Source organism: Erythrolamprus reginae, chromosome 4 (genome assembly GCF_031021105.1).
Source record: "Erythrolamprus reginae isolate rEryReg1 chromosome 4, rEryReg1.hap1, whole genome shotgun sequence".
NCBI lineage: Eukaryota > Metazoa > Chordata > Lepidosauria > Squamata > Dipsadidae > Erythrolamprus > Erythrolamprus reginae.
In genome coordinates, this window is record NC_091953.1 from 36,001,324 (window position 1) to 36,027,219 (window position 25,896).

The 25,896-nt window shown below is 44.2% G+C and overlaps 1 protein-coding gene and 1 non-coding gene across 2 annotated transcripts in view; both read left to right on the forward strand.

Moving 5' to 3' along the window:
• The window catches only part of TTF2 (transcription termination factor 2), a 29,436-nt gene extending 12,643 nt beyond the window's left edge, over window positions 1-16,793 (forward strand). The window contains exons 9-23 of the mRNA XM_070750035.1: window positions 182-263; window positions 1,783-1,893; window positions 2,014-2,164; window positions 4,436-4,538; window positions 6,582-6,772; window positions 6,949-7,102; window positions 8,501-8,592; window positions 9,393-9,469; window positions 10,005-10,147; window positions 10,245-10,415; window positions 12,423-12,475; window positions 13,964-14,117; window positions 14,459-14,541; window positions 15,525-15,599; window positions 16,571-16,793. Of these exons, the coding sequence (XP_070606136.1) occupies window positions 182-263; window positions 1,783-1,893; window positions 2,014-2,164; window positions 4,436-4,538; window positions 6,582-6,772; window positions 6,949-7,102; window positions 8,501-8,592; window positions 9,393-9,469; window positions 10,005-10,147; window positions 10,245-10,415; window positions 12,423-12,475; window positions 13,964-14,117; window positions 14,459-14,541; window positions 15,525-15,599; window positions 16,571-16,715 (1,785 nt within the window). The 3' untranslated portion in view covers window positions 16,716-16,793. The remainder of the gene's footprint in view (window positions 1-181; window positions 264-1,782; window positions 1,894-2,013; window positions 2,165-4,435; window positions 4,539-6,581; window positions 6,773-6,948; window positions 7,103-8,500; window positions 8,593-9,392; window positions 9,470-10,004; window positions 10,148-10,244; window positions 10,416-12,422; window positions 12,476-13,963; window positions 14,118-14,458; window positions 14,542-15,524; window positions 15,600-16,570) is intronic.
• Window positions 16,794-25,744: 8,951 nt separating this feature from the next.
• Window positions 25,745-25,827, forward strand: TRNAL-CAG (transfer RNA leucine (anticodon CAG)). The gene has a single exon. It is a non-coding gene; the product is annotated as a tRNA-Leu (tRNA).
• Window positions 25,828-25,896: the final 69 nt, after the last annotated feature.

The following is a 25,896-nucleotide window of genomic DNA, read 5'->3' on the forward strand; positions in this document are numbered from 1 at the left end:
TTGACTTAATGTAATAGAATGTCTGCCATTATTAAGGAAAAATGAATTGAGTTGACTAGACCACCGTGGACTTTAAAAGAGTCACCCAGTACCACAGATTCCTAATATTTACTATATTTAAGTATAACTACAAAATAACCTTAGATCTTATAATCGCAATTGATTGTTGTTGTTTTTCCAGGTCTCTCTATTGTTGCATCAAAAGCAAGCCCTTAGTTGGCTTTTGTGGAGGGAGAATCAGAAGCCGTGTGGAGGAATTATGGGTAATATGTATAGCAAAATAGATATGCCCATAGGTTAAAAGGCGGGAACCCTGAAAGCCCAGAGTTCATGATTTTCATATCATAGCATCATGTTCTACACCATGGCTTGGTAGCTCGTGCTGCCAGTACTAATCTCCAATCCTGGTGTGTGTGTATAAGAGAGTGGGATTTCAAACTTGTGTAACCCTCTGGTTAAACCAAGAGTGTCAAACTTGATTTCATTGAGGGCCACATCAGGGTTGTGTTTGACCTTGGGTGCCCAGAGTGGGCGTGGCCAGCTTGACATCACTTGTGTCAGGGGTGCCTGTCGTGGCCCAAGCAGTCTGCCAGTGAAAATGGTCTCCCTAGGTCTGTTTTCAGCTGGGATGGCCTTCTGAAACCCTTTGCCAGTGAAAATAGTGCTTGGGGGTCCCAAATGTGGCCCTCGCAAGCTCTGTTTTTGCTGGCAGAGCACACGGACTGGTCTTTCACTGTTTATAGGGTGGCCCCATGGGCCAGATCTTAGCACCCGCAGGCCGGATTCCGGCCTTTAGTTTGACACCCCTGAATTAAAAGACCAACAGGCAAAATAAAAATAATTTAAAAAGAGGGTGATAACCTCTTTGCAATGTACATATGTGGTTGACAGATTCAGCTTTCCCTGTTTTTCTTCAGGGGAAATATATCAATCTCACCGGAGATAAAATAAATACAATTGAATTTTTTAAACAACTGAAACAATGTCCTAATTTCTAACTGTAAATAGCCAAAATGCAAACATTCAGTGTTGATTGTTTTGTTTAAAAACCAAAATGCAACAGAAAGTATAATGCCCCAAGACTCACAGGATGAAACCGGTTTGTTGTAAATAGTGAGCTCTATCTAGCTCTTAGAAGAGATATTCAAAGATCCTAATATACAAGTCAAATCACAGACTATTCTAAATAAAGCAAGTACCTTCATGTCCAGCCTGAAGAAGAATGAAAAAAGCTGACAACTCAATTTGATAATCTTTTTCAGAGAATTAGACACAATTAGGCTTAAAACCACAATGAAAATAAACAATTGAGAAAAAAAAACCCTAGTTTTTTAACATTGAAAATTTACGTTCTCTCTATTTCTTCCTTGACATTTCATGCTGTTTATCCAAAACTGTTTATGGCAGTATTAAACTCCACCTATTTTAGGCCTTGTTTACCCAGGTTCCTCTTTGAATTGTGCCTTTCAGTTTTTAAAACGACTAAACCTTTCCTACTTCCACATACTCTCTGTGGAGATACAATTTACAGTAGGATTTTAATTTTAATTCTCAGAAGTGGATTTGGTTTCAGCTCCAATCAGCACGTCAGCCACTTTTCCAGACAAAATTTAATCCATCCGTTTTTCTTTAATTATTTTTACATAAAAGTGGGAAAATGTAGAATTATTAGTGGAAAAAGGGGTCCATGTGGAAGACGAGAAGACTCAAAGATGAATCGGACTTAAGGTACCCATATCCATTAATACATATTTTTGTTTTGTTCCATTTTTTTCTTTTCAGCTGATGATATGGGCTTAGGGAAGACTTTAACAATGATAGCCCTCATCCTGGCCCAAAAGTGTACAGAGAAAGAAAAAGAGAATAAATTAGAGCTTTGGGTGTCCAAACAAGGTACAAAAATAAAAATGATGTTAGGGAGGGAAAATATAAGGGGCCAGAATAGAGACATAGTATATGCACTGTAGTACTTTGTTTAAGTCCCATTTCACCTAGTAACTTTTGCATTTTCAGATTCTATTGATACCGATTCACACGGCACCTTAATTGTCTGTCCTGCATCTTTGATTCATCACTGGAAAAAGGAAGTGGAAAAATATGTAAAACATGGCAAGTTGAAAGTGTGCTTATACCATGGACCTAACCGAATTAAGAATGCGAGTGTGTAAGTGGAAAGATAATTTTAAGATGTAATGTACTTTGCCCTCTGGTTTTGCTTTAATATACAGTGATACCTTGTCTTACAAAGTTAATTGGTTCCAAGACGAGGTTCTTAAGGTGGAAAGTTTGTAAGACGAAACAATGTTTCCCATAGGAATCAATGGAAAAGCAATTAATGCGTGCAAGCCCAAAATTCACTCCTTTTGCCAGCCGAAGCACCCATTTTTGCGCTGCTGGGATTCCCCTGAGGCTCCCCTCCATGGGAAACCCCACCTCCGGACTTCCGTTGCCAGCAAAGTGCTCATTTTTGCAATGCTGGGATTCCCCTGCAGCATCACAAAAACATGGAAGTCCGGAGGTGGTGTTTCCCATGGAGGGGAGCCTCAGGGGAATCCCAGCAGCGCAAAAACAGGTGCTTCGCTGGCAACGGAAGTCTGGAGGCGGGGCATCCCAGCAGCGGTGGTGGGTTTGTAAGGTGAAAATAGTTAAAATCTTAAACCCCGGGTTTGTATCTCAAAAAGTTTGTATGACGAGGCGTTTGTAAGACGAGGTATCACTGTATTTGCATGCTGAAAGACAAGCATGGCTGTAAAGCCAGTTAAGAATAAAAGCACAAACTGACATTTCAGCTCTGATTTAGGCCTACAATCTCAGTAGTCATTCTCAACCCTCATTAGTTAGTGATGAGTATCTCAGCTTACTCTACAGCTATGCTTCTCAAATGGTGGGGCGAGCACACAGCACAGAGCAGGAGATATGAATTGCAGATAACAAACCTTAAGAGACTGTTATGGTTAGCTATGGCCCAGCTCCTGCCCCAAGCAAGGTGGAGGTGGAGGTAGGGGAGACATCCACATGCTGCAGGCCTATTTTGCTTCCAGTAGAATCTGTCTCCTCTGACCAAGGAAGCGTGAGTGACAGGGAAGAGGGGAGTTTGGCAGACAGCCCAGGAGGAGATAAATCATCTGTATCATCCCTGGATTCTGAACAAGAATTAATGACACATCCACGCATGTGTAGAGTGATGCATAGGAGACAACAACTGAAGGATTATTACAAGAGAAAATGAGGCCACATGTGCTTGGGTGGGGCTGCTGTAATTAGTGCTAAAGATAAAAGTGCAGCCTGGTGTGTTATCCTCATGGCAGTTTATCTGATTCATTATTTCGTCAAGATCGTGGTTTTTTGCTGTTCAGGATTGTGTGTGTGGACTCTCTGGACTTTAGAATTGGACTCAATTTCCCAGTTATTGGGTGAGCAATTGGATTGCATTTCACCTGTGCCTTGTGTGTACCAGAAAATCCCTTTGACATTTAAAAAGGGAGCTGTTTCTGTTTTTCTGTTTATAAAAACTTTTGGGTTTTCCTTTTATCATATGGTGTGTGTCTTCCTGGACTAATTACCCTGTAATTACGGGTGGTTGAAACACGGCGGCAGAACAATAGACACAATGGAAAAAAATATTTAACAGGGATGAAAACAAAGGACGTGAAAGAAAAAGATAACTAGATAAACGTAAATCTCCCAAAAGCTAAGAGGACAAGATATGACGAAGCGTATGTAGCGCTTGGCTTCCATGTGACTGCGGTGGGAGACAAGGAAAGACCAGTATGTTTACTGTGTTTTAAAATTTTGCACGGCTTGAAGCCAAAAAAATTAAGGTGTCACTTAAACACATTACACTCCAATTACACTGATAAGCTGCTTTGAGTTTTTTTCAGCGAAAACGTGCTGAATATTGCAAACAATCGTCCTGGTGGAGAGTGGGGTGTGTGTGCACAAAATGTTTACTTCTTCCTGGTGGGGCATAACATAAAATAATTGAGAAGCACTGCTCTACAAACAGTGTTTTTGTCAGGGCTGTTCAGGAATATAACTAAGGATATAGATTTATTCATTGCAGTTTTCTTAAAAAACTGATCTGGAATACCCTAATTGTAGCCTAATTTTATCATAAAAATATTTGCGATCTACTCAATTGTGTACTTGTTCTTAGCACTTGTGCTACGGTACATCTTTGTGAAGCTAATAAAAATATGGTCCCAGTTACCTTAAATTGAGGACTGTAATTTTATGGTGGAACTAGAAGCAGCTTTTCTGCTGATTTGTTTGTTCCTTCCCCTATGTTTGGAAGAAAAGAGCAGGTGGAAGCACACAATTTATTAGAAACTTTGAAAGCAGACACACTTATTATTCATCAACATTAAAATTAAAAACAGAAAGGTAATTCTGAGGTGTCAGGTTCTTTTCTAACTATGTTTCCTTGTCTTTGCAGCCTTTCTCAAAATGACATTGTTATCACTACTTATACTATTCTAGCCAAGGAAATTCCTGTACAAAAGGAAAAAATAGATGTTGCTGAAGATTGTCTAGTACAGGTGATTGAAATGTGCAAAAATGATTTTAAAACAGAAACAAAGAATTTGTTGAGATAAAGACTATATTTAAAGATAGATCTGTGACATTTGTACTGGAGTGGTTACAGATTCATTTGTTACAATTCATTGGATTATCTTTATGATTTTTCTGGCTTATCTGTATTTGTACCAAAATGATTCTCAATGTAGCCTTAATTATATGGCGCAAAAGCAAATAGTAAAAATTATTTTAATTTTATTTATGTCTATTTTAATGCGAACTTTATAACAATAACGTTCATACTCCAAGTAAACTACATGGCATTTAATTGAAGAAGTGAAATGGTTTCTTAATGTCTCTGATTAAGATACTTTTGATCTTTGGTCCTCAGCAGTCTGGATTCAGGTCCGGCTACAGCACGGAAACTGCTTTGGTCACGTTGATGGATGATCTCTGGCGGGCCCGGGACAGGGGCCTGTCCTCTGTCCTGGTGCTCCTTGACCTCTCAGCGGCTTTCGATACCATCGACCATGGTATCCTTCTGCGCCGGCTGGAGGGGTTGGGAGTGGGAGGCACTGTTCTTCCGTGGTTCTCCTCCTACCTCTCCGGTCGGTCGCAGTCGGTGTTAGTGGGGGGTCAGAGGTCGACCCCGAGGTTTCTCCCTTGTGGGGTGCCTCAGGGGTCGGTCCTCTCCCCACTGCTATTTAATATCTACATGAAACCGCTGGGCGAGATCATCCAAGGGCATGGGGTGAGGTATCATCAATATGCCGAGGATACCCAGTTGTACATCTCCACCCCATGTCCAGTCAACGAAGCAGTGGAAGTGATGTGCCGGTGCCTGGAGACTGTTGGGGCCTGGATGGGTGTCAACAAACTCAAACTCAACCCAGACAAGGCGGAGTGGCTGTGGGTTTTGCCTCCCAAGGACAATTCTATCTGTCCGTCCATTACCCTGGGGGGGAATTATTGACCCCCTCAGAGAGGGTCCGCAACTTGGGCGTCCTCCTCGATCCACAGCTCACATTAGAAAAACACCTTTCAGCTGTGGCGAGGGGGGTGTTTGCCCAGGTTCGCCTGGTGCGCCAGTTGCGGCCCTATTTGGACCGGGAGTCATTGCTCACAGTCACTCATGCCCTCATCACCTCGAGGCTCGACTACTGTAACGCTCTCTACATGGGGCTACCTTTGAAAAATGTTCGGAAACTTCAGATCGTGCAGAATGCAGCTGCGAGAGCAATTATGGGCTTCTCCAAGTATGCCCATATCACTCCAACACTCCGCAGTCTGCATTGGTTGCCGATCAGTTTCCGGTCACAATTCAAAGTGTTGGTTATGACCTATAAAGCCCTTCATGGCACCGGACCAGAATATCTTCGGGACCGCCTCCTGCCGCACGAATCCCAGCGACCGGTTAGGTCCCACAGAGTTGGTCTTCTCCGGGTCCCGTCGACTAAACAATGTTGTCTGGCGGGACCCAGGGGAACAGCCTTCTCTGTGGGGCCCCCGACCCTCTGGAACCAGCTCCCCCCTGAGATTAGGATTGCCCCCACCCTCCCTGCCTTTCGTAAACTCCTTAAAACCCACCTCTGCCGTCAGGCATGGGGGAACTAAAACACCTCCCCCTTGCCCATGTTGTTTTGTTGATTGATTGACTGTGTGCCTGTTTTTTATATATACTGTTTTTATGAGATTACTAATTTTAAATTGTAATTAGATTGGTGGGCATTGGATTGGTATTATGTACTGTGCTGTTTTTTATTATTGTTGTGAGCCGCCCCGAGTTTGCGGAGAGGGGCGGCATATAAATCCAATAAATCTAAATCTAATCTTTAAAAGAAGCTCTTTACATATTGCCCTGATTTACAATTTTCAGACAAATTGGTGGAGCCAAATAATTTCATACTTTTAACATTCTGATGTCTTCAGTACAAAAAAACATTACAGTGAATTTTAGAACATGTATGTTGAAAAAAGATAGTCTTCCATGTATACTGCTAGTTACATTAAATTCGAATGTGCTAGCATTAGTCACAGACTAATGCTGAAATCTATTTCTCTAGGATAAATCATTTCCCTTCTCTCCTCTGGTATGCATACGCTGGGCTCGAATTATACTGGATGAAGCCCACAATATTAAAAACCCCAAGGTGCAGGCTTCAATAGCTGCTTGTAAACTGAGAGCTACTGCAAGATGGGCTGTAACTGGAACACCCATTCAGAACAACCTCTTGGATATGTACTCTTTGCTTAGGTAAGTTCATCTCATTAAGGAACAGACAAAGGCTTTGTAAATTAACCTTCCTTCCTTCCTTCCTTCCTTCCTTCCTTCCTTCCTTCCTTCCTGTTGAGTTTACAGTAGCTTTAAATATAAAGTGATTTGTCCTGAATCTGTTAATCCTCAACAGCAGTGTCTCCTTTTACCCACAGGTTTCTTCGTTGTTCTCCTTTTGATGAGTTTAAGGTGTGGAAGAGCCAAGTTGATAATAACACAAGAACAGGAGGAAAGAGATTGATCATTTTAACCAAGAGTCTCTTACTACGAAGAACTAAGGACCAGCTTGATTCATCTGGCAAGCCTTTAGTAATAACCTCTCTCCATTTATTTTTTCTATTATTCTTTCCTTAACAAATCACAGAATTATAGTTTTTCTTGTGAAAAGAGTGGTCCCTTGACTTTCACGGAGGATACGTTCCAAGACCGCCTGCAAAAGTCAAATTTCTGTGAAGTAGAGACCCTTCCTTCCTTCCTTCCTCCTCCTCCCTTCTCCATTCCTGGTTTTACTTATCCCCAGAACCTGCAGGGGCAAAGGGCGGCAAGCTGGGGGCTTTGCTGCGCTCGTTGCCGGCATCTCCCATGGCGGCAGCGGCAGCACCGGTGCTAAGGGGAAGGGGAAGCTCAAGGCCAGAGGTATCCAGGCCAGGACTCAAAGCCGGGATTCCAGGCCGGTCAGCTGGGAAGTCAAACGCTACCAATAAGGGAAACGGCTTAGATGGGTGAGGGAAGAAGAGGTGGCGGGCGGTAGTAAGGCTTGGCTTCAAGTGGAGTGTACCAACGCTCCAAGAATTAAAGGGGAGGAGAGTTAAAACTCACAGTATTGTACATCGGGCAGCCGCAGGAAACCCCGTGGTGTTCAAAAAACCCCACAGAGTATTTTTTATTAATATTTTTTGAAAACCCATGGTATAGCCTTTCTGCGAAAGTCAGACCCACGAAAGTCAAGGGACCACTGTATTACTGTTTAATTAATTAGACAAATATTTTCTTTTTATACAATTCCATGTATAAAAAACTGAATGTTGGTGACAAATATTGGTGACAAAGGGCAGGTCTGTGTATTAAAGTAGAACAAAATAACATATACAGTACGCTCTATTCCTCACTCCTCAGCATTATTGCCCAGCATTTTTATACAAGCAGATCTTCCCCTAAACTAACTAAATTTGTAAATTAAATTAAAGTTTAATTTTTAAAAAAGATGCAATATTTTAAAACAAGATGTTTTCATTGTTTGCATCTGCAACTGAGATTTTAAATTTTGTACTGTGCACTGTGCTCCTGGTCTCCCAAATTTTATTATACAGTACTTGACTATTGATAGGATTTTGAGGGGGGAAATTGGTAAGGCAACAGACCTCTGAATCATTTATGCATAACACTGTTGTTCCATTGCTTAGATAAATCTATGTTTAAGATGTTAAATATTCTGCAAAATTTCCTTATTTGATGTATTATTATCTGGCTGGACTTCAGTGGTTTTTTAATCTTCTGTCGGCACAAAACAGCATATAATGTGTCAGTATTTTGTTCACATAGCATTTGTATAATTCTAGGCTTCAGAGTGGAATGAAAAATTAGTTGTCTGAATTTTTCATAGGACAAAAACAGTCTTCTACTGTATTAATTTTGAGTCCTTGAATTGCACTACAGTATTCCTTTGGTGAAGTCCTTAAAATTGTTCTGGTTCTTCCTTCCCTTTAGATATCTCTGCCTCAGCGTTGTGTTCAGGTGCACAAATTGAAACTCTCTGAAAATGAACAGTCAGTATATGATGTACTTTTCAAACGATCAAGGTGTGATGGCTATAAATTAATAAATGTATCTGTAAACTTAGTTTCAGTGATTAACTCTGTTTTTTGAGAGTGCATTAGCAATGCTTCCTTCCTTCCTTCCTTCCTTCCTTCCTTCCTTCCTTTCTTTCTTTCTTTCTTTCTTTCTTACTTTCTTTCTTTCAGCATTTCTGCACAGTTTCTAACCTTGCTCTGTTTTTTTCTGATGTGAGTTACCATACTTTTTGGACAATAAGATACACTGAAGTATAAGATGCACCTTAGTTTTTGGGGAGGAAAAATAAGAAAAAAAGCTGATTGGTGGGTGAATCGGCCTCCTGGAATATCCCCAACCAGCTGTTTCCATAGGTGAACTTTAGCAACAGGTTTGTTGGTTGTGAGCTCTGTGACTTGTTTTTCCAGCATCTGAAACTTCTGTTTCAGAAGCTTTTTCCAGTCCCTGAAACCTTTGTTTCAGAGGATTTTTTTCAGCCCTGAAACCTCTGTTTCAGAGGATTTTTTCAGCCCCTAAAACTTCCACTTGAGAGGCTAGGCAGAGCTGCTATAAGTTGTGGATTACTCATACTTCGAATATTTTCACTTGCTCACCATGTTAGGCCCATTATATTATAGTGATTTGAGATCAATCTCTTAATAAACTGCATTTTCTTTTGGGCCAAGTGTTTCCTGGTGGCACCAGATTAGCTGGCTGCCCCCACCTCCTGTTTAGGCATTGCATCTGTGTTTGTTTATCTTGGGTTTGTGTAAAAGCAGGGAAAGACACCTGCATTCAAGTTGCTTTGTTATGCTTTCTTGATGCTTAGGTCAACACTACAGTCTTTTCTCAAACACCAGGAAACTTTGTATACAGGCTGTTCTGGAAACAACCCATTTAGTATAGGTAAGGTGTTAAATTTCTCTTGTACCCTGTGTAGAAATGTGTTTATTTATTTATTTATTTATTTATTAGATTTGTATGCCGCCCCTCTCCGTAGACTCGGAGCGGCTCACAGGAACAATAAAACAATGTACAACAAATCTAACAATTTTAAAAAACACTAAAAACCCCATTATTAAAAGCAAACATACACACAAACCATACCATGCATAAACTGTATAGGTCCGGGGGCGATGTCTCAATTCCCCCATGCCTGACGGCAGAGATGGGATTTAAGGAGTTTGCGAAGTTTGTGTTGTTAGGAATCTGATCAGGCTGTTCGACATTTTTGTTGCTGTTTTTGTAACCTTGTTAAGCCAAGGAAACCTATTCATAGGAAACCTAATTCTCCTATCCGCTGGTTTGGCTTCCCTTCCCACCCTCAAATTGTAACGACTGTTTTCAGAAATCAAATTGCACCCTTCTGAAATAAAATAAATTCCGTTTTTAGCCTGAGAGTTTTGTCTTTGATAACCTATGCAGTTTCTTCTTTTGATAGGAGCGCAGCAGTTTCAAACGTGTCGGCAGGATTTCTCAGAAAAGATGGTGAAAGAGCGGTCTCCTGTCTCCAGCACTATTCACATCCTGTCCCTCTTGTTGAGGCTTCGTCAGTGCTGCTGCCATCTTTCTTTGCTGAAAGTGGTAATTGTGGCAGGCTTACGATTATTCATCCCTTCTGATGGAGATTGTTTGAGTTCAGAAATTGTAGATCATACCCTCAATATTCTTTTTCTTTCAGGCTCTTGACCAGGCTGACATGAATAACGAAGGTATCTCTTTGTCGATGGAAGAACAGCTCAGTGCTTTAACTCTGTCGGAACCTGATAGTAGTGATCCACTCTCAATGGTGAATCTTTTTGGTACAGCTTTTGGTGCTGATCTTTTTGAAATAACCAAGCAGAGCACCAAGGTAGGAAGACAATGGCAGTCCTTTCAAGGGAATCCCAGATATATTGTTGTTGTTGTTGTTGTTGTTGTTGTTGTTATTATTATTATTATTATTATTATTATTATTATTATTATTAGTTAGATTTGTATGCCGCCCCTCTCCGTAGACTCGGGGCGGCTTACAGCAATGATAAAAACAATATATAATGACAAATCTAATAGTTAGAATCTAAAATAACAATAATACATTTAAAAAGTCTAAAAAAACAAGAAACCCCAATATATAAAAACATACACACAGTCATATCATACACAAAAAACTACATAGGCAGGGGGAGATGTTTCCGTTCTCCCACGCTTGACGACAGAGGTGGGTTTTAAGGAGATTACGAAAGGCAAGGAGGGTGGGGGCAGTTCTAATCTCTGGATGGAGCTGATTCCAGGGGGTCGGAGCCGCCACAGAAAAGGCTCTTCCTCTGGGTCCCGCCAAACGACATTGTTTAGTTGACGGGACCCGGAGGAGACCAACTCTGTGGGACCTAACCGGTCGCTGGGATTCATGTGGCAGAAGGCGGTCTCATAGATACCCTGGTCCAGTGCCATGAAGGGCTTTATAGGTGATGACCAACACTTTGAATTGTGACCGGAAACTTATCGGCAACCAATGCAGACTGCGGAGTTTTGGAGTAACATGCGCATATTTGGGAATGCCCATGATTGCTCTTGCAGCTGCATTCTGCACGATCTGAAGTTTCCGATTTAGTGTCATTTTTAACAAAAGTAAGAAGGGAAAAAGGAATACACACTCACACACAACATTCCTAGTGGGCTGTTAAAGAACCTCTTTATGGGGAGATATATGAGTCTTACCACAGTAGTTTTGATTCTATATTCTGCATCAGACTCTTCATTTCAGACTCCCGATTGCCATTTTGAATGGTCAGTTTCCAAGGATTGTTACTTTGATTTCTTTAATTAAGTAGAACTTTATGCAATTGGGAGTCCTCATCAGTTCCTGTTCATGCATTGTATTCACCTGAGTTAGAAACTCAGGAGTTTGTGCATGCTTCACTGCTCAAAAGGGCTGGATTTTACTGAGTCATCTGTATGGCGTTTGGTTCTTTGTCAGGTGCTCCCTGTGATTTAATAAATAAGTTAAAAAGAATTTTACTTTCATTTCTTTAACTAAATAAAACTTTGTGCAGTAGAGTGTCATTGTTGGCTCCTGAGTAAGCTAAAGTTAACTAAAGAGACTCCAATAATGCATAAGGTGAGAAAATATGGAATGGAGTGAGATGAAAAATTGCACAGTTGAAAAAAAAAGTTGCAATTTAAAATGGGGAGGGAGGGGAGTTCCTATGCTGCATATATTTTTTGCATACAAAAGCCATTTGCTCTGGTTGATTAAGGCCCAGGTTAGAAACTAGGAGACCGTGAGTTATAGTCAAGATTGTGTCTCAGTGCTTTAAAGTAATGTATTTGTGTTCATAGAAAAAAGGCAAATATATTACCATCTTGGTTTAATAGTTCAACTGCTTCAGGCAGCAAAATAGAATGAAGTTAGGGGATTTAAGGGTCATCTTTTTTACTTGAGTTATACATGTATTATTATAGCTAGGTTGGCTCCAGAGTCCTCTCTAATTACAATAGAGAAAGTAAGGTTGGCTGAAGTACAGGTACAAAAGTGAATATTTTTCTGAGAAAAATTCTGAGAAACCCATTTTTCAGAATAGCTTGCACTCAAACTGATGATTGCAATTATTCAGTTTTAAGACCTAGTTAGCTTGTTTTCCTTTCCCTTCCCATTCTTATTTGTTACCTTTTTCAAATTAGTAAACCTAATGGAGAGATTGTGTTATTTCCTAATGAATTTATTTAAGCTCATTAATAGTCTCTTCACACAACAGGAAAATAAAGCAATAGAACTCCAGTTTTGAGCTTTAAGTGCTGTGGAACTTGCTTCTAACTGAACAGGATTAAGGTTGGGCAGGCTCATTTTTATATGTTGTTTCCACTCTCATCCTTTTAGATTTCGCATTTGTTAGAAGAACTGAAGGGGATTCAAAATAATTCTCAAAAATGGTGAGTATAGCCATATAGTAAGGAATGTTGTGTCAAGTCACCTCAGTATCTGAGCATACAGTAAAGCCTCAGTTAACCTCCTTTCTGCTGACTTTGTAATGTCCAACTGATCTTTGCTGTCTTTTTTTCTCCCTCTGCTGATGAGGCTTCTTCATTCTGGTCCTGTGAGGCAGCTCCTTGCCATGCTGATCTTTTTCTAAATTGCCTCTGCCTTCTCGCAATGCTTTGGAAGGCTTTGCAAGAAGGCCACACCTTCCCTTCTACAAATCCCATGGGCAATTTCACAGATAGATTCCAACAAGCAGAGTCAGTGGAGAAACTGGCAATAAAATCTCAAGTTTCAGTCATGTGGTATCTGACTTAATGACAGTAGCGGAAGTGAAATTATGATCATCTCACTTAATGAACACATCACTTAGTGACGGAGTTGTCCATCCCAATTGTGGTTGATGAGCAAAGACTAGCTGTAGAATAACACAGAGATATTTGCCTTTAGAGGTTCATGTGTGGTATTCCAAATGTTTTTGAATGTCTAATTAAAATTTTAATCATAATTCCATTGAAAAATACAGTGGCAAAAATAAAAATTACTAAAACATAAAAAAATAATAATGGAAAGTACAGAAATGAAAAAAAATTAAAACAGAAAAAATAAGAATACAGTAAAGAAAAAGAAAGCAAGTATATAATGAAATGACTTCTTTCTTCAAATCAAAGGTAAACAATTTTAATAACTTACCAACTTCTCTTAAAAGACAATATCTTTCCATATCCTCTTATCTATAAAATCTTTAAAACTTCAGTTCTGATCACTAAAATTCCGTTAAAGGTTACCAGAGATATCAACATGTCTATTTTAACCATGATCAAATAAGCCAACTTTATATTCCATTTTTACTTTTAACAATGTTGACCATTGAAGGAAGCTCACGTTGTATAATAATACGTGTTGATCCAAAGGTTCTTAACCGCCAGAAAATAGTTAATAAGCAATTTCTAAAAGTGATTAGAAAAGAAGTATGCATACCCAGTGTCCTTTTAAAGTACTACTGCCCATTCCCTTGACTTCTTGAACTCTAAACCCACCAGAAACCAAGTCATACACTATGGAACAGTTGTGGATGATCTCATATCCTCCCCTAATCCAGACAGGATTTATCTACTTATTGGCTCTTCATTCCATCACAATTGTCCGATTTGTTTTTAGTTGAGACATCTTCAGTTTGCCATTTCCCCCCAGCATGATAATAATCATTTCCATTGTGTTACAAAATATGTGGGGTGTGTGTGTTTATTTTTACATAAATTTGATCAACGACTTCTGAGTCGTTTGGGAAGGGTGGCATAGAAGTCTAATTAATAATATAATAAATTATGCTAAATTGTCCACGGTTGTGTGAATATTGAAGAAGATGGGTGAACGTTACTGAAACATAAGGTTTGAACCAGAAACAAGGTTGTTTTTGCCTTGCTTTTCTACTTTTATAGTGTTGTTGTATCTCAGTGGACAAGTATGCTAAAAATTGTGGCAAAACATCTTGACAAGCTTGGCCTGAAATATGCCACAGTGGATGGTTCAGTGAACCCAAAACAGAGGATGGATGTCGTTGAAGAATTCAATAATAATCCTAAAGGAACCAAGGTATGAAAAAAGAACTCCAAGGTAAAATTATTTTTCACCATTGCTGCTTCAGAAAAACTTTCTAACTGTTAGGTATGCACCTTAATCGGTTGATTTATACATCATTAAGGAAAGAAAAATTCCCCTGGTAATTTAGTGAACTTTGTGGGAATTTTGCTTTATATCTTCTCCATCTGGCACACCAGATGTGCTGGATAGCAACTCCCAATATTTCCAGTCATCATAGCCAAATTATAATATAAATCTGGATGGCAATATAAATCAACTCTTATACAGTATATATAGCATATCAACAACTTGTGAAATAATAAACCGACTATCCCTCTTAATTCTTCTCACAGGTGATGTTGATTTCACTTCTGGCTGGAGGTGTTGGCCTTAATCTGGTTGGAGGAAACCACCTCTTCCTTCTAGACATGCACTGGTAAGATACAGTAATTTTTTATCTCCATGTTAGAAATACATATATATTGTTCCAAGTCACAGTAACTAAATCTGATTAAAAGAATTGCATTAATTGGGTTCCCAAACTATACCCTTTATTATTTTTGTCATTTACCATTAAAAAAACCTGATATCTATACCAGTTGGCTGTTTAATGAAATAAACGTAATACCTCCCTATTACCGCCAATTACTTTCTGAATTATTATTATTGTTATATTTTCATCCTGCTTTATTTTATTTGTTGGCAAACATACCAAAAGCTATTTTCCCTACAACAACACCTTGTGAGATAGGCTGGGTTGAGAGTGAGTGATTGGCCAAAGCCATCCAATGGTTTTCATCCCTAAGAGAGCTTAGAGATTCCTATGCCAGCACCTTAACTACTGTACTGTGGTGGCACAGTGGTTAGAATAGAATACTGCAGGCTAGTTCTGCTGACTGCCGGCTTTCAGCAGTTCGATTCTCACCAGCTCAGGGTTGACTTAGCCTTCCATCCTTCTGAGGTCGGCAAACTGAGAACCCAGATTTTGTGTGTGTGTGTGTGTGTGTAATATGCTGACTCTGTAAACCGCTTAGAGTGGGCTGTAAAGCCCTATGAAATGTTGTATAAGTCTATGTTGTTGCTATATCATCTGATTCTTCAATTATCTTTTAATTGCTGTCCCAGATGGTGAGCTGCCAGTGGCTAATCTTATCCATCACTCCACATTGCATATTCACTGCATTTAACAATATTTTAGGGGTGCAAGAGAACAAATAGAGAGGAAGAGGCAGATAAATAGATATTTGGGGAAATGTAGAATGCTATTACTGATTCTTCCAAGGAAAAGATAGATCCAGCAAGGTAGAAAGAGAAATCTATTGCTTGCTATTTGGCTCTGAAGTTAATTTGTGTGAAAAATGTTTTCCCTTTTTTACCTGTTGGTCATAAGTGCTTTGTTATTTTTTCCTTAAATATCAGGAATCCAGCACTAGAAGACCAAGCTTGTGACCGCATTTACCGGATGGGGCAGCAGAAGGATGTTAAGATCCATAGGTAGTGCTGCACAAAATGTCTTGAACCGTTGCTATAAGTCGTGACAGAAGAATTGTATCAAGTACTGAATAACAGAGCTGAAAATTTAAAGTATTTCAGTTTGACTACCGTCTAAAGATTTATAGGAATTTCAATTTAAGATTGTTCAACTAGTTCAGTTACTTGATCCAATGAAGAATTATCACTTTGCTGAAAACCATCTGGCCATGTTGTTGTTGTTGTTGTTGTTGTTGCTGTTGTTGCTTTTCTTCTTCTTCTTCTTCTTCTTCTTCTTCTTCTTCTTCTTATTATTATTATTATTATTATTATTATTATTATTATTATTATGCCAATACAACACAGCAAACGAGATCACTATGCTGGATTTCGTATTTCATCACCAGTCGGGCGCTTCCCAAGCACCTAGGACTGCGTGATGTAGCGGTGAATTATGTTTGCCGATCCCAGTAAAGCGGCCTTTTGCAATTGACAGATGGAGATTTTGTCAATTCCGATGGTTTTCAAATGTCCGCTGAGATCCTTTGGCACTGCGCCCAGCGTGCCAAGTACCACTGGGGTCATTTTCACTGGCTTATGCCAGAGTCGTTGCAGCTCGATTTTTAGATCTTTGTATTTCACTAATTTCTCTAGCTGTTTCTCAATTCTGCTGTCCCCTGGGATTGCGATGTCGATGATCCATACTTTCTTTTTCTCCACAATCAGGATGACTGGTGTGTTATGTTTCAGAATTCGGTCAGTCTGAAGTCGGAAGTCCCACAGTAGTTTTGCTTGCTCATTTTCGACCACTTTTTCAGGCTTATGATCCCACCAGTTGTTGTTGTTGTTGTTGTTATTGTTGTTGTTGTTATTATTATTATTAATATTAATTAGATTTGTATGCCGCCCCTCTCTGATGTGTCGGCTCATGTGTCAGAATTTATAGGAAGAATGATTTAAAAACTGACCTAATTGTACGTTGTGCTTGGGTTTAGGTTTGTCTGTGAAGGAACTGTGGAAGAAAAGATCTCAGAGCTGCAAACCCAGAAAAAAGAATTAGCCCAGAAGGTGTTATCAGGAAAAGGAGAGTCCTTCACCAAGCTCACTCTGGCTGATCTCAGACTTCTGTTTGGCATTTAGCTGTTCATTTTTTAAAAATTTCTTCCAATACGCATTTTAAAAGTTCACTGTTCTTTGTTAATAAAATGGCTGAATATATTTATGCTACAAGTCTTTTTTATGTGTAAATAACATTTCCATGAAAAGAAGGACTTACTTATTTATTAAATGTCAGTACCACCTATATCACTGTCAGAGTAATTGTGAGCAATATTCACTTAAAAACACAAAAATTATATAAACGTGGGATACATCAGTAAAAGCTGGGTGTAGAAACAAAATAAGTTATAAGGCAGGAGAAGGACCTTAAGGTGCCAATTATCCCCAGGGTGTCAGGTGTCAGAAAGCCGGTGCAAGAAAAGCTTGAATACAGCGGATTATAAACAAAGTTTTTTAATTCCAAGCTCCTGGCACTCACCAGCAATCGTTCGTCTGAACGGATTTGTTGTCAGCAGCAAACACCAGTGCTCTTGACACCTATTTAAACATCAGTGCACCCCACCCCACAACTCCACCCCGCTCCCGATGTCACTCAAGACAAATCATAATCCATTCTGTGCGCATATGCCCAACAAAAAGCAAGCCACAATCCATTCTGTGCTTTGCGCATGTGCCCGATTATGCCCACTAGTCATCTGGCTGTCGTTGACCACACCAGTGAGCTTTGACGGCGTCCTCAGGTCCCACTCGTTTGTAACATGTGGGTAGGCTGGTGAGTGGTGGGAGCCTCTCCCCGGCCTGAATGGCAGCCCTGATAAACTGGAGTTGACAGGGTTGCATGCTGGTTTGTGAGCCCCATGTGAGTTGATAGAGCCAAGTCTTCAAACGCTTTTGAAAGGCCAGGAGGGAGGTTTCCCACCTCCCCTCCAGGAGAAGATATTCTATGGAGTGGGGGCAACAGCAGGGAAAGCTCTCTTCATATCCTGGCAAATTCTGTAGCTGATAAGGCAGTGATGGCAAACCTTTTTTTCCTTGGGTGCCGAAAGAGCATGCACACATGCTCTCGCACCTGGGCGAGTGCCCACACCCATAATCCAATGCCTGGGAGGGTGAAAACACCTTCCCCCACCTCCTAAGAAGCACTCTGGAGGTGGGAAACTGCTAAGTTAATAACTCATACCTTGAACTGGAACCAGAAACAAATCAGAACCCAATGCAGCAAATGTGTTATGTGTGTCGTCCTTGTGGTACCCAAGATTGCTTTGCAACCACATTCTGCACCAATTGATGCTTGTGATATTCTTCAGGGTAGCCCCATGTAAAGCATATTGCAATGGTCAGATGGAGATGATCAGGACATGAGTAACTGACAGGTTTCTTGATCCAGGAAGAGGCCTGTCTGACATGCTATGCAGGTTAGTAAAAGTCCTCTGGCTCAACTATTGCCTGATCCTTGAGCAGGAGTCATGATTCTCCCAGATTATACACTGGGTCTACCTCAGCCAGTGCAAGCCCATCCGTGACAAAGATGATAGAATACAGAGGACCCCACTACTCACAGTCATTCTGTCTTATCTGGGTTCAGCAGAAGATTTGTTCTCTACACAGGCCCCCACAATATGCCTTGTCTACAAAGCCAAGCCACATATTCATATGCTACAACCAGTGATGGGCTGCCCAAAATTTTACTGCCATGCTGTGGGCATGGCTTATTTTGTGAGTGTGGCTTGATGGTCATGTGACTGGGGTAGGAGTGGCTTGCCAGCCATGTGATCGGGTGGGAGTGGCTTCACAATCAGGTGTCGGGTGGCTTAATCAATAGGAAAGCGAACACAAGAACAAGGGGGCACAATCTGAGGTTAGTTGGAAAGATCAGAAGCAACTTGAGAAAATATTATTTCACTGAAAGTAGTACAGTGTTCCCTTGATTTTTGCAGGGGATGCGTTCCAAGACCGCCCGCAAAAGTCGAATTTCTGCGAAGTAGAGATGCGGAAGTAAATACACCACTTTTGGCTATGGACAGTATCACAAGCCTTCCCTTAACACTTTAAACCCCTAAATTACCATTTCCCATTCCCTTAGCAACCATTTAGATTATTACTCATCATGTTTATTTATTAAAGTTTATTTTAAAAAATATTTATTAAAGGCAGACAAACGTTTGGCGATGACATATGACATCATCGGGCGGGAAAAACCATGGTATAGGGAAAAAACCGTGAAGTATTTTTTAATTAATATTTTTTAAAAACCGTGGTACAGTGATCCCCCGCTCGTTGCGAGGATTCCGTTCCAGGACCCCCCGCAGGGAGGGGGTTTTCGCGAAGTAGCGCTGCGGAAGTAAAAACACCATCTGCGCATGTGCAGATGGTGTTTTTAACTTCCGCAGCGCTAGAGAGGAGCCGAAGATTGGGGGCGGCGCAGGTGTTTTAAAACGTCACCGCCGATATGGGGGGCTCGCTAGCACCCCCCGAACCCCCAACCCGGGTTTGGGGGGGTGCTAGCAAGCCCCCCATGTCGGCGGCGACGTTTTAAAACACCCGCGCGGCTTTCCAATGAGTCCCGAAGACAAACGTCAAACTTCCGCGTTTGTCTTCGGGACTCATTGGAAAGCCGTGCGGGTGTTTTAAAACGTTGCCGCCGACATGGGGGGCTCGCTAGCACCCCCCCGAACCCCCAACCCGGGTTTGGGGGGGTGCTAGCAAGCCCCCCATGTCGGCGGCGACGTTTTAAAACACCCGCGCGGCTTTCCAATGAGTCCCGAAGACAAACGCGGAAGTTTGACGTTTGTCTTCGGGACTCATTGGAAAGCTCCGATCGTTTTAAAACAGGCGCGCCGTTCTCCGCTGACTCCTGGCGAACTTCCCCGCTTTAGGAGTCAGCGGAGAACGGCACGCCTGCTTTAAAACGATTGGAGCCGGCCGGCTCCAATCGTTTTAAAACAGGCGCGCCGTTCTCCGCTGACTCCTGGCGAACTTCCCCGCTTTAGGAGTCAGCGGAGAACGGCGCGCCTGCTTTAAAACGATCGGAGCGGGCCGGTATAGGGAAAAAACCGTGAAGTATTTTTTAATTAATATTTTTTAAAAACCGTGGTACAGTGATCCCCCCCTCGTTGCGAGGATTCCGTTCCAGGACCACCCGCAGGGAGGGGGTTTTCGCGAAGTAGCGCTGCGGAAGTAAAAACACCATCTGCGCATGTGCAGATGGTGTTTTTAACTTCCGCAGCGCTAGAGAGGAGCCGAAGATTGGGGGCGGCGCAGGGGTTTTAAAACGTCACCGCCGATATGGGGGGCTCGCTAGCACCCCCCGAACCCCCAACCCGGGTTTGGGGGGGTGCTAGCAAGCCCCCCATGTCGGCGGCGACGTTTTAAAACACCCGCGCGGCTTTCCAATGAGTCCCGAAGACAAACGTCAAACTTCCGCGTTTGTCTTCGGGACTCATTGGAAAGCCGTGCGGGTGTTTTAAAACGTTGCCGCCGACATGGGGGGCTCGCTAGCACCCCCCCGAACCCCCAACCTGGGTTTGGGGGGGTGCTAGCAAGCCCCCCATGTCGGCGGCGACGTTTTAAAACACCCGCGCGGCTTTCCAATGAGTCCCGAAGACAAACGCGGAAGTTTGACGTTTGTCTTCGGGACTCATTGGAAAGCTGCGATCGTTTTAAAACAGGCGCGCTGTTCTCCGCTGACTCCTGGCGAACTTCCCCGCTTTAGGAGTCAGCGGAGAACGGCACGCCTGCTTTAAAACGATTGGAGCCGGCCGGCTCCAATCGTTTTAAAACAGGCGCGCCGTTCTCCGCTGACTCCTGGCGAACTTCCCCGCTTTAGGAGTCAGCGGAGAACGGCGCGCCTGCTTTAAAACGATCGGAGCGGGCCGGTATAGGGAAAAAACCGTGAAGTATTTTTTAATTAATATTTTTTAAAAACCGTGGTACAGTGATCCCCCGCTCGTTGCGAGGGTTCCGTTCCAGGACCCCCCGCAACAAGCGGGTTTTCGCGAAGTAGCGCTGCGGAAGTAAAAACACCATCTGTGCATGTGCAGATGGTGTTTTTAACTTCCGCAGCGCTAGCGAGGAGCCGAAGATTGGGGGCGGCGCGGGTGTTTTAAAACGTCGCCGCCGACATGGGGGGCTCGCTAGCACCCCATGTCGGCGGCTACGTTTTAAAACACCCGCGCGGCTTTCCAATGAGTCCCGAAGACAAACGTCAAACTTCCGCGTTTGTCTTCGGGACTCATTGGAAAGCCGCGCGGGTGTTTTAAAACGTTGCCGGCGACATGGGGGGCTCGCTAGCACCCCCCGAACGCCCAACCCGGGTTTGGGGGGGTGCTAGCAAGCCCCCCATGTCGGCGGCGACGTTTTAAAACACCCGCGCGGCTTTCCAATGAGTCCCGAAGACAAACACGGAAGTTTGACGTTTGTCTTCGGGACTCATTGGAAAGCTCCGATCGTTTTAAAACAGGCGCGCCGTTCTCCGCTGACTCCTGGCGAACTTCCCCGCTTTAGGAGTCAGCGGAGAACGGCGTGCCTGTTTAAAACGATCGGAGCCGGCCGGCTCCAATCGTTTTAAAGCAGGCGCGCCGTTCTCCGCTGACTCCTGGCGAACTTCCCGGGCGAAGGGCGGGCGAGCGGGTGCTGGGGGGGGCTTCGCCCTCCCGCCAGCAAGAGGGGGAAGACCCAGGGAAGCCGCCCAGCAGCTGATCTGCCCGGCGCCATCTACGCATGCGTGCCCATAGAAAAAAAGGGCACGCATGCGCAGATGGTGTTTTGACTTCCGGGTTCAAAAATCGCAAATTACCCTGTTCGCAATGGTCGGGAACGCAATAACCGGGGAATCACTGTATAGACTTCGCGAAATTCGAACCTGCAAAAATCAAGGGAACACTGTATATGCTTGGAACAAACTTCCAGTAGACGTGATTAGTAAATCCACAGTAACTGAATTTAAACATAAATCTATCCTAAGATAAAATACAGGAAATAGTATAAGGGCAGACTAGATGGACCATGAGGTCTTTTTCTGCTGTCAATCTTCTATGTTTCTGTTCCAAGCTGTAATTGGATACTATACAACAGAGGTCCCCAACCGCCGGTCCGCGGACCGGGACCGGGCCGTTGGGGTTTTCCAGCCGGTCCGCGGCGCCGCTGCCCTCCCGGCAGAGGACATTATGCAGGACAGGGTGGGGCGTCGGGCAGGGCGGGGAGAATCAGGAGGCTCCTTTGGCGGCTGGAGGCTGCCTGGCTTTGTGATTTTGGCTGGGGGGGAGTTAGGAAGGTCCTACTTCTCCCCCCCCCAGCCAAAAACTCAAAGCCTATCTGCTGGATACGGGCAATGAGCGGGACGAGCGGCGCCGAAGCCGGTGGCTGTGGCAGCTGCTGCAAGAGGCTTCCGCGCCGCTCTGTCCCACTCATCGCCCGTATCCAGCAGATAGGCTTTGAGTTTTTGGCTGGGGGGGGGAGAAGTAGGACCTTCCTAAGTCCCCCCCCAGCCAAAAACTCAAAGCCTATCTGCTGGATACGGGCGATGAGTGGGACAGAGCGGCGCGGAAGCCTCTTGCAGCAGCTGCCACAGCCACCGGCTTCGGCGCCGCTCATCCCGCTCATTCCCCGTGTCTGGCAGAAGCTGCTGCCCGAGTGCTCTTGGCTGGCGGGATTCAAAGTGCTGGGGTGGGGGGTGTCCTGACAGCCCCCCCACCCCAGTGCTTCGCCTCCCGCTGGGACACCCCCCACCCCAGCACTTTGAATCCCGCCGGCCAAGAGCACTCGGGTAGCAGCTTCTGCCAGACACGGACAATTAGCGGGACGAGCGGCGCCGAAGCCGGTGGCTGTGGCAGCTGCTGCAAGAGGCTTCCGCGCCGCTCGTCCCACCCATTGCCCGTATCCAGCAGAAGCTGCTGCCCGAGTGCTCTTGGCCGGTGGGATTCAAAGTGCTGGGGTGGGGGGTGTCCCAGCAGGAGGCGAAGCACTGGGGTGGGGGGGCTGTCGGGACACCCCCCACCCCAGCACTTTGAATCCCGCCGGCCAAGAGCACTCAGGCAGCAGCTTCTGCTGGATACGGGCGATGGGTGGGACGAGCGGCGCGGAAGCCGGTGGCTGTAGCAGCTGCTGCAAGAGGCTTCCGCGCCGCTCTGTCCCACTCATCGCCCGTATCCAGCAGATAGGCTTTGAATTTTTGGCTGGGGGGTGGAGAAGTAGGACCTTCCTAACTCCCCCCCCCAGCCAAAATCACAAAGCCAGGCAGCCCCCAGCCGCCAAAGGAGCCTCCTGATTCTCCCCGTCCTGTGGAGAAGTGTGGAGGGCTGCGTCACTAAGCTCCACCCCTCCATAACCCCACCCCCATATGACCAAAGCCCCGCCCCCCGGGCCGTGGAAAATTGGTCTAGCTTAAAGCCGGTCCCTGGTGCAAAAAAGGTTGGGGACCTCTGCTATACAAAATGTATAACTTTGGAAAAATTCTGAAATGCAGCACTTGAAAAAATTGAGTTTGCTACACTCTAAAGATTGTTCAAAATGATGAAAATATAGAGGAGTGTTTAATCTTAAAGTGTGGTCCTAGGACCTCAACTGGATTCCCCAAAACTCTCCAATCCATAAAATTAAAATGATTGGCTAGACAATGTTGAAAAGTATTATAATATTAAAACTCAACCAAACAATTGTGAGAAATGAAAGTGGCAGTTAATGCATCGATTTTAATTTTTCATATGATAAATATAATCCATACAAGCATATCGGTTTGTCATAATTTTTAAAAATGGGCAGAGTACTGAGATAATTTTTTTTTTAAAAGAAACATTGATATAGAGCAGTGTTTCCCAACCTTGGCAACTTGAAGATATCTGGACTTCAAGTTGCCAAGGTTGGGAAACACTGATATAGATGAACTTTTGCATCTGTTTTGTATGATGAATTTGAGGCTGATAAAGAGACAGCCCTTGGTAACTTGTTTGATACTAAGATACTGTAATTTATCTAAAGATAATGGCCATATTATTGGTAAACCTAGCTCCCATATACAGTGATCCCCCGGTTATTGCGTCCCCGACCATTGCGAACAGGGTAATTCGCGATTTTTCAACCCGGAAGTCAAAATACCATCTACGCATGCGTGCCCTTTTTTTCTATGGGCACGCATGCGTAGATGGCAACCGGGAGATCAGCTGCTGGGCGGCTTCCCTGGGTCTTCCCCCTCTTGCTGGCATCAGCAAGGAGTTTCCCCACCGCCCACGCAAACTCCTCGCTGCCGCTCGCCCGCCCTTCGCCTGCCCACGCCGTTCGCTCCCCCTCTTGCTGGCGGGAGGGCGAGAAGCCCTCCCCAGCACCCGCTCGCCCGCCCTTTGCCGCTCGCCCGCCCTTTGCCCTGGCCGCTTCTTCCCAGCGGAGAAATTCCAGCCCCCACCTGGTCCCGCCCGATCCTCCTCCCTGAGGCAGCTCGCCCTCCCATGGCCGCTTCCTCCACCCTCCATCGCAAGCCCTCGCCACCGCAGCCAACGCGCGCTGCGATCTTCAAGCCCGGCTCCTTTCGGCCCAGCATCCCGGGCCAAGCGGCTGCCTTCCGTGACTGAGCCTGGCTGGCCCGGAAGATCGTAGCGCGCGTTGGCTGCAGCGGCGAGCGAAGCCAAGCCGGCAGCAATGTCGCCGCCGCTGCAGCCAACGCGCACTACGATCTTCCGGGCCAGCCAGGCTCAGTGACGGAAGGCAGCCGCTTGGCCCGGGATGCTGGGCCGAGAGGAGCCGGGCTTGATCCGCTGAGCCTGGCTGGCCCGGAAGATCGTAGCGCGCGTTGGCTGCAGCGGCGGCGACATTGCTGCCGGCTTGGCTTCGCTCGCCGCTGCAGCCAACATGCGCTACGATCTTCCGGGCCAGCCAGGCTTAGCGGATCAAGCCCGGCTCCTCTCGGCCCAGCATCCCGGGCCAAGCGGCTGCCTTCCGTGACTGAGCCTGGCTGGCCCGGAAGATCGTAGCGCGCGTTGGCTGCAGCGGCGGCGACATTGCTGCCGGCTTGGCTTCGCTCGCCGCTGCAGCCAACGCGCGCTACGATCTTCCGGGCCAGCCAGGCTCAGTCACGGAAGGCAGCCGCTGAGGAGCCGAAGATTGGGGGGCGGCGCGGCTCTTTTAAAACATCGCTGCCGACATGGGGGGCTTGCTAGCACCCCCCCAAACCCGGGTTGGGGGTTCGGGGGGTGCTAGCGAGCCCCCCATGTCGGCGGCGACGTTTTAAAACAGCCGCGCCGCCCCCCAATCTTCGGCTCCTCGCTAGCGCTGCGGAAGGTTAAAACACCATCTGCACATGCGCAGATGGTGTTTTTACTTCCACAGCGCTACTTCGCGAAAACCCGCTCGTTGCGGGGGGTCCTGGAACGGAACCCTCGCAACGAGCGGGGGATCACTGTATTCAATTTGAGACCTGAAAAAATGTTGTACGTGGGAATCCATGCAGCAATGGGAACATCAGAGGAATCCCTTGAATAAAATCTAAAATGTTTTGAATTAAACAGGACTGTACAAAATTATGAACCTAAAGCAACCCTGAGTCTTCGGAGAGGGGCGGCATACAAATCTAATAAATTATTATTATTATTATTATTATTATTATTATTATTATTATTTTAGAATTTTCTTTTTTTTTAAAAAAATAAGCATTTTAATTCATATTGATGTTGCCATACAATTTTTTATTACCTTAATAGCATTTTTAAAAATAAATATACCTTTGTGGAAACCATTCATCGCTTAAAGGAAGAAATGTTTCATTTGTGTAGCATTTCATTAGATGTATCTCTATTATATCCTAAGATTTTTATTAATATTGATTGTTTCTTCATTACTTATTTGACCCCAATGGCAATCATTAAATGTTTACCTCATGATTCTTGACAAATCTATATTTTCTTTTATGTACGCTGAGGGCATAAGCACGAAGACCAATTCCTTGTGTGTCCAATCACACCAGGCCAAAATAAATAAATAAATTCTATTCTAGTCACGAATGTTTTGCCTTCTTCCCAACGGACGGATTCAAATTTAAAAAACATAAACGTAAACTTTCAACGTGAACAATTCATCTGTTACAGTTCATTACTAATAATAGTTGAGGAAAACCTCACAGAAGTGTCAGGATGGCCGAGCGGTCTAAGGCGCTGCGTTCAGGTCGCAGTCTCCCCTGGAGGCGTGGGTTCGAATCCCACTTCTGACAACATTCCCTTTTTATTTTCCTGCTTCTTGGCAAACAAGGCCGCTCTTTTTTTGCAAATTGGAACGCGAT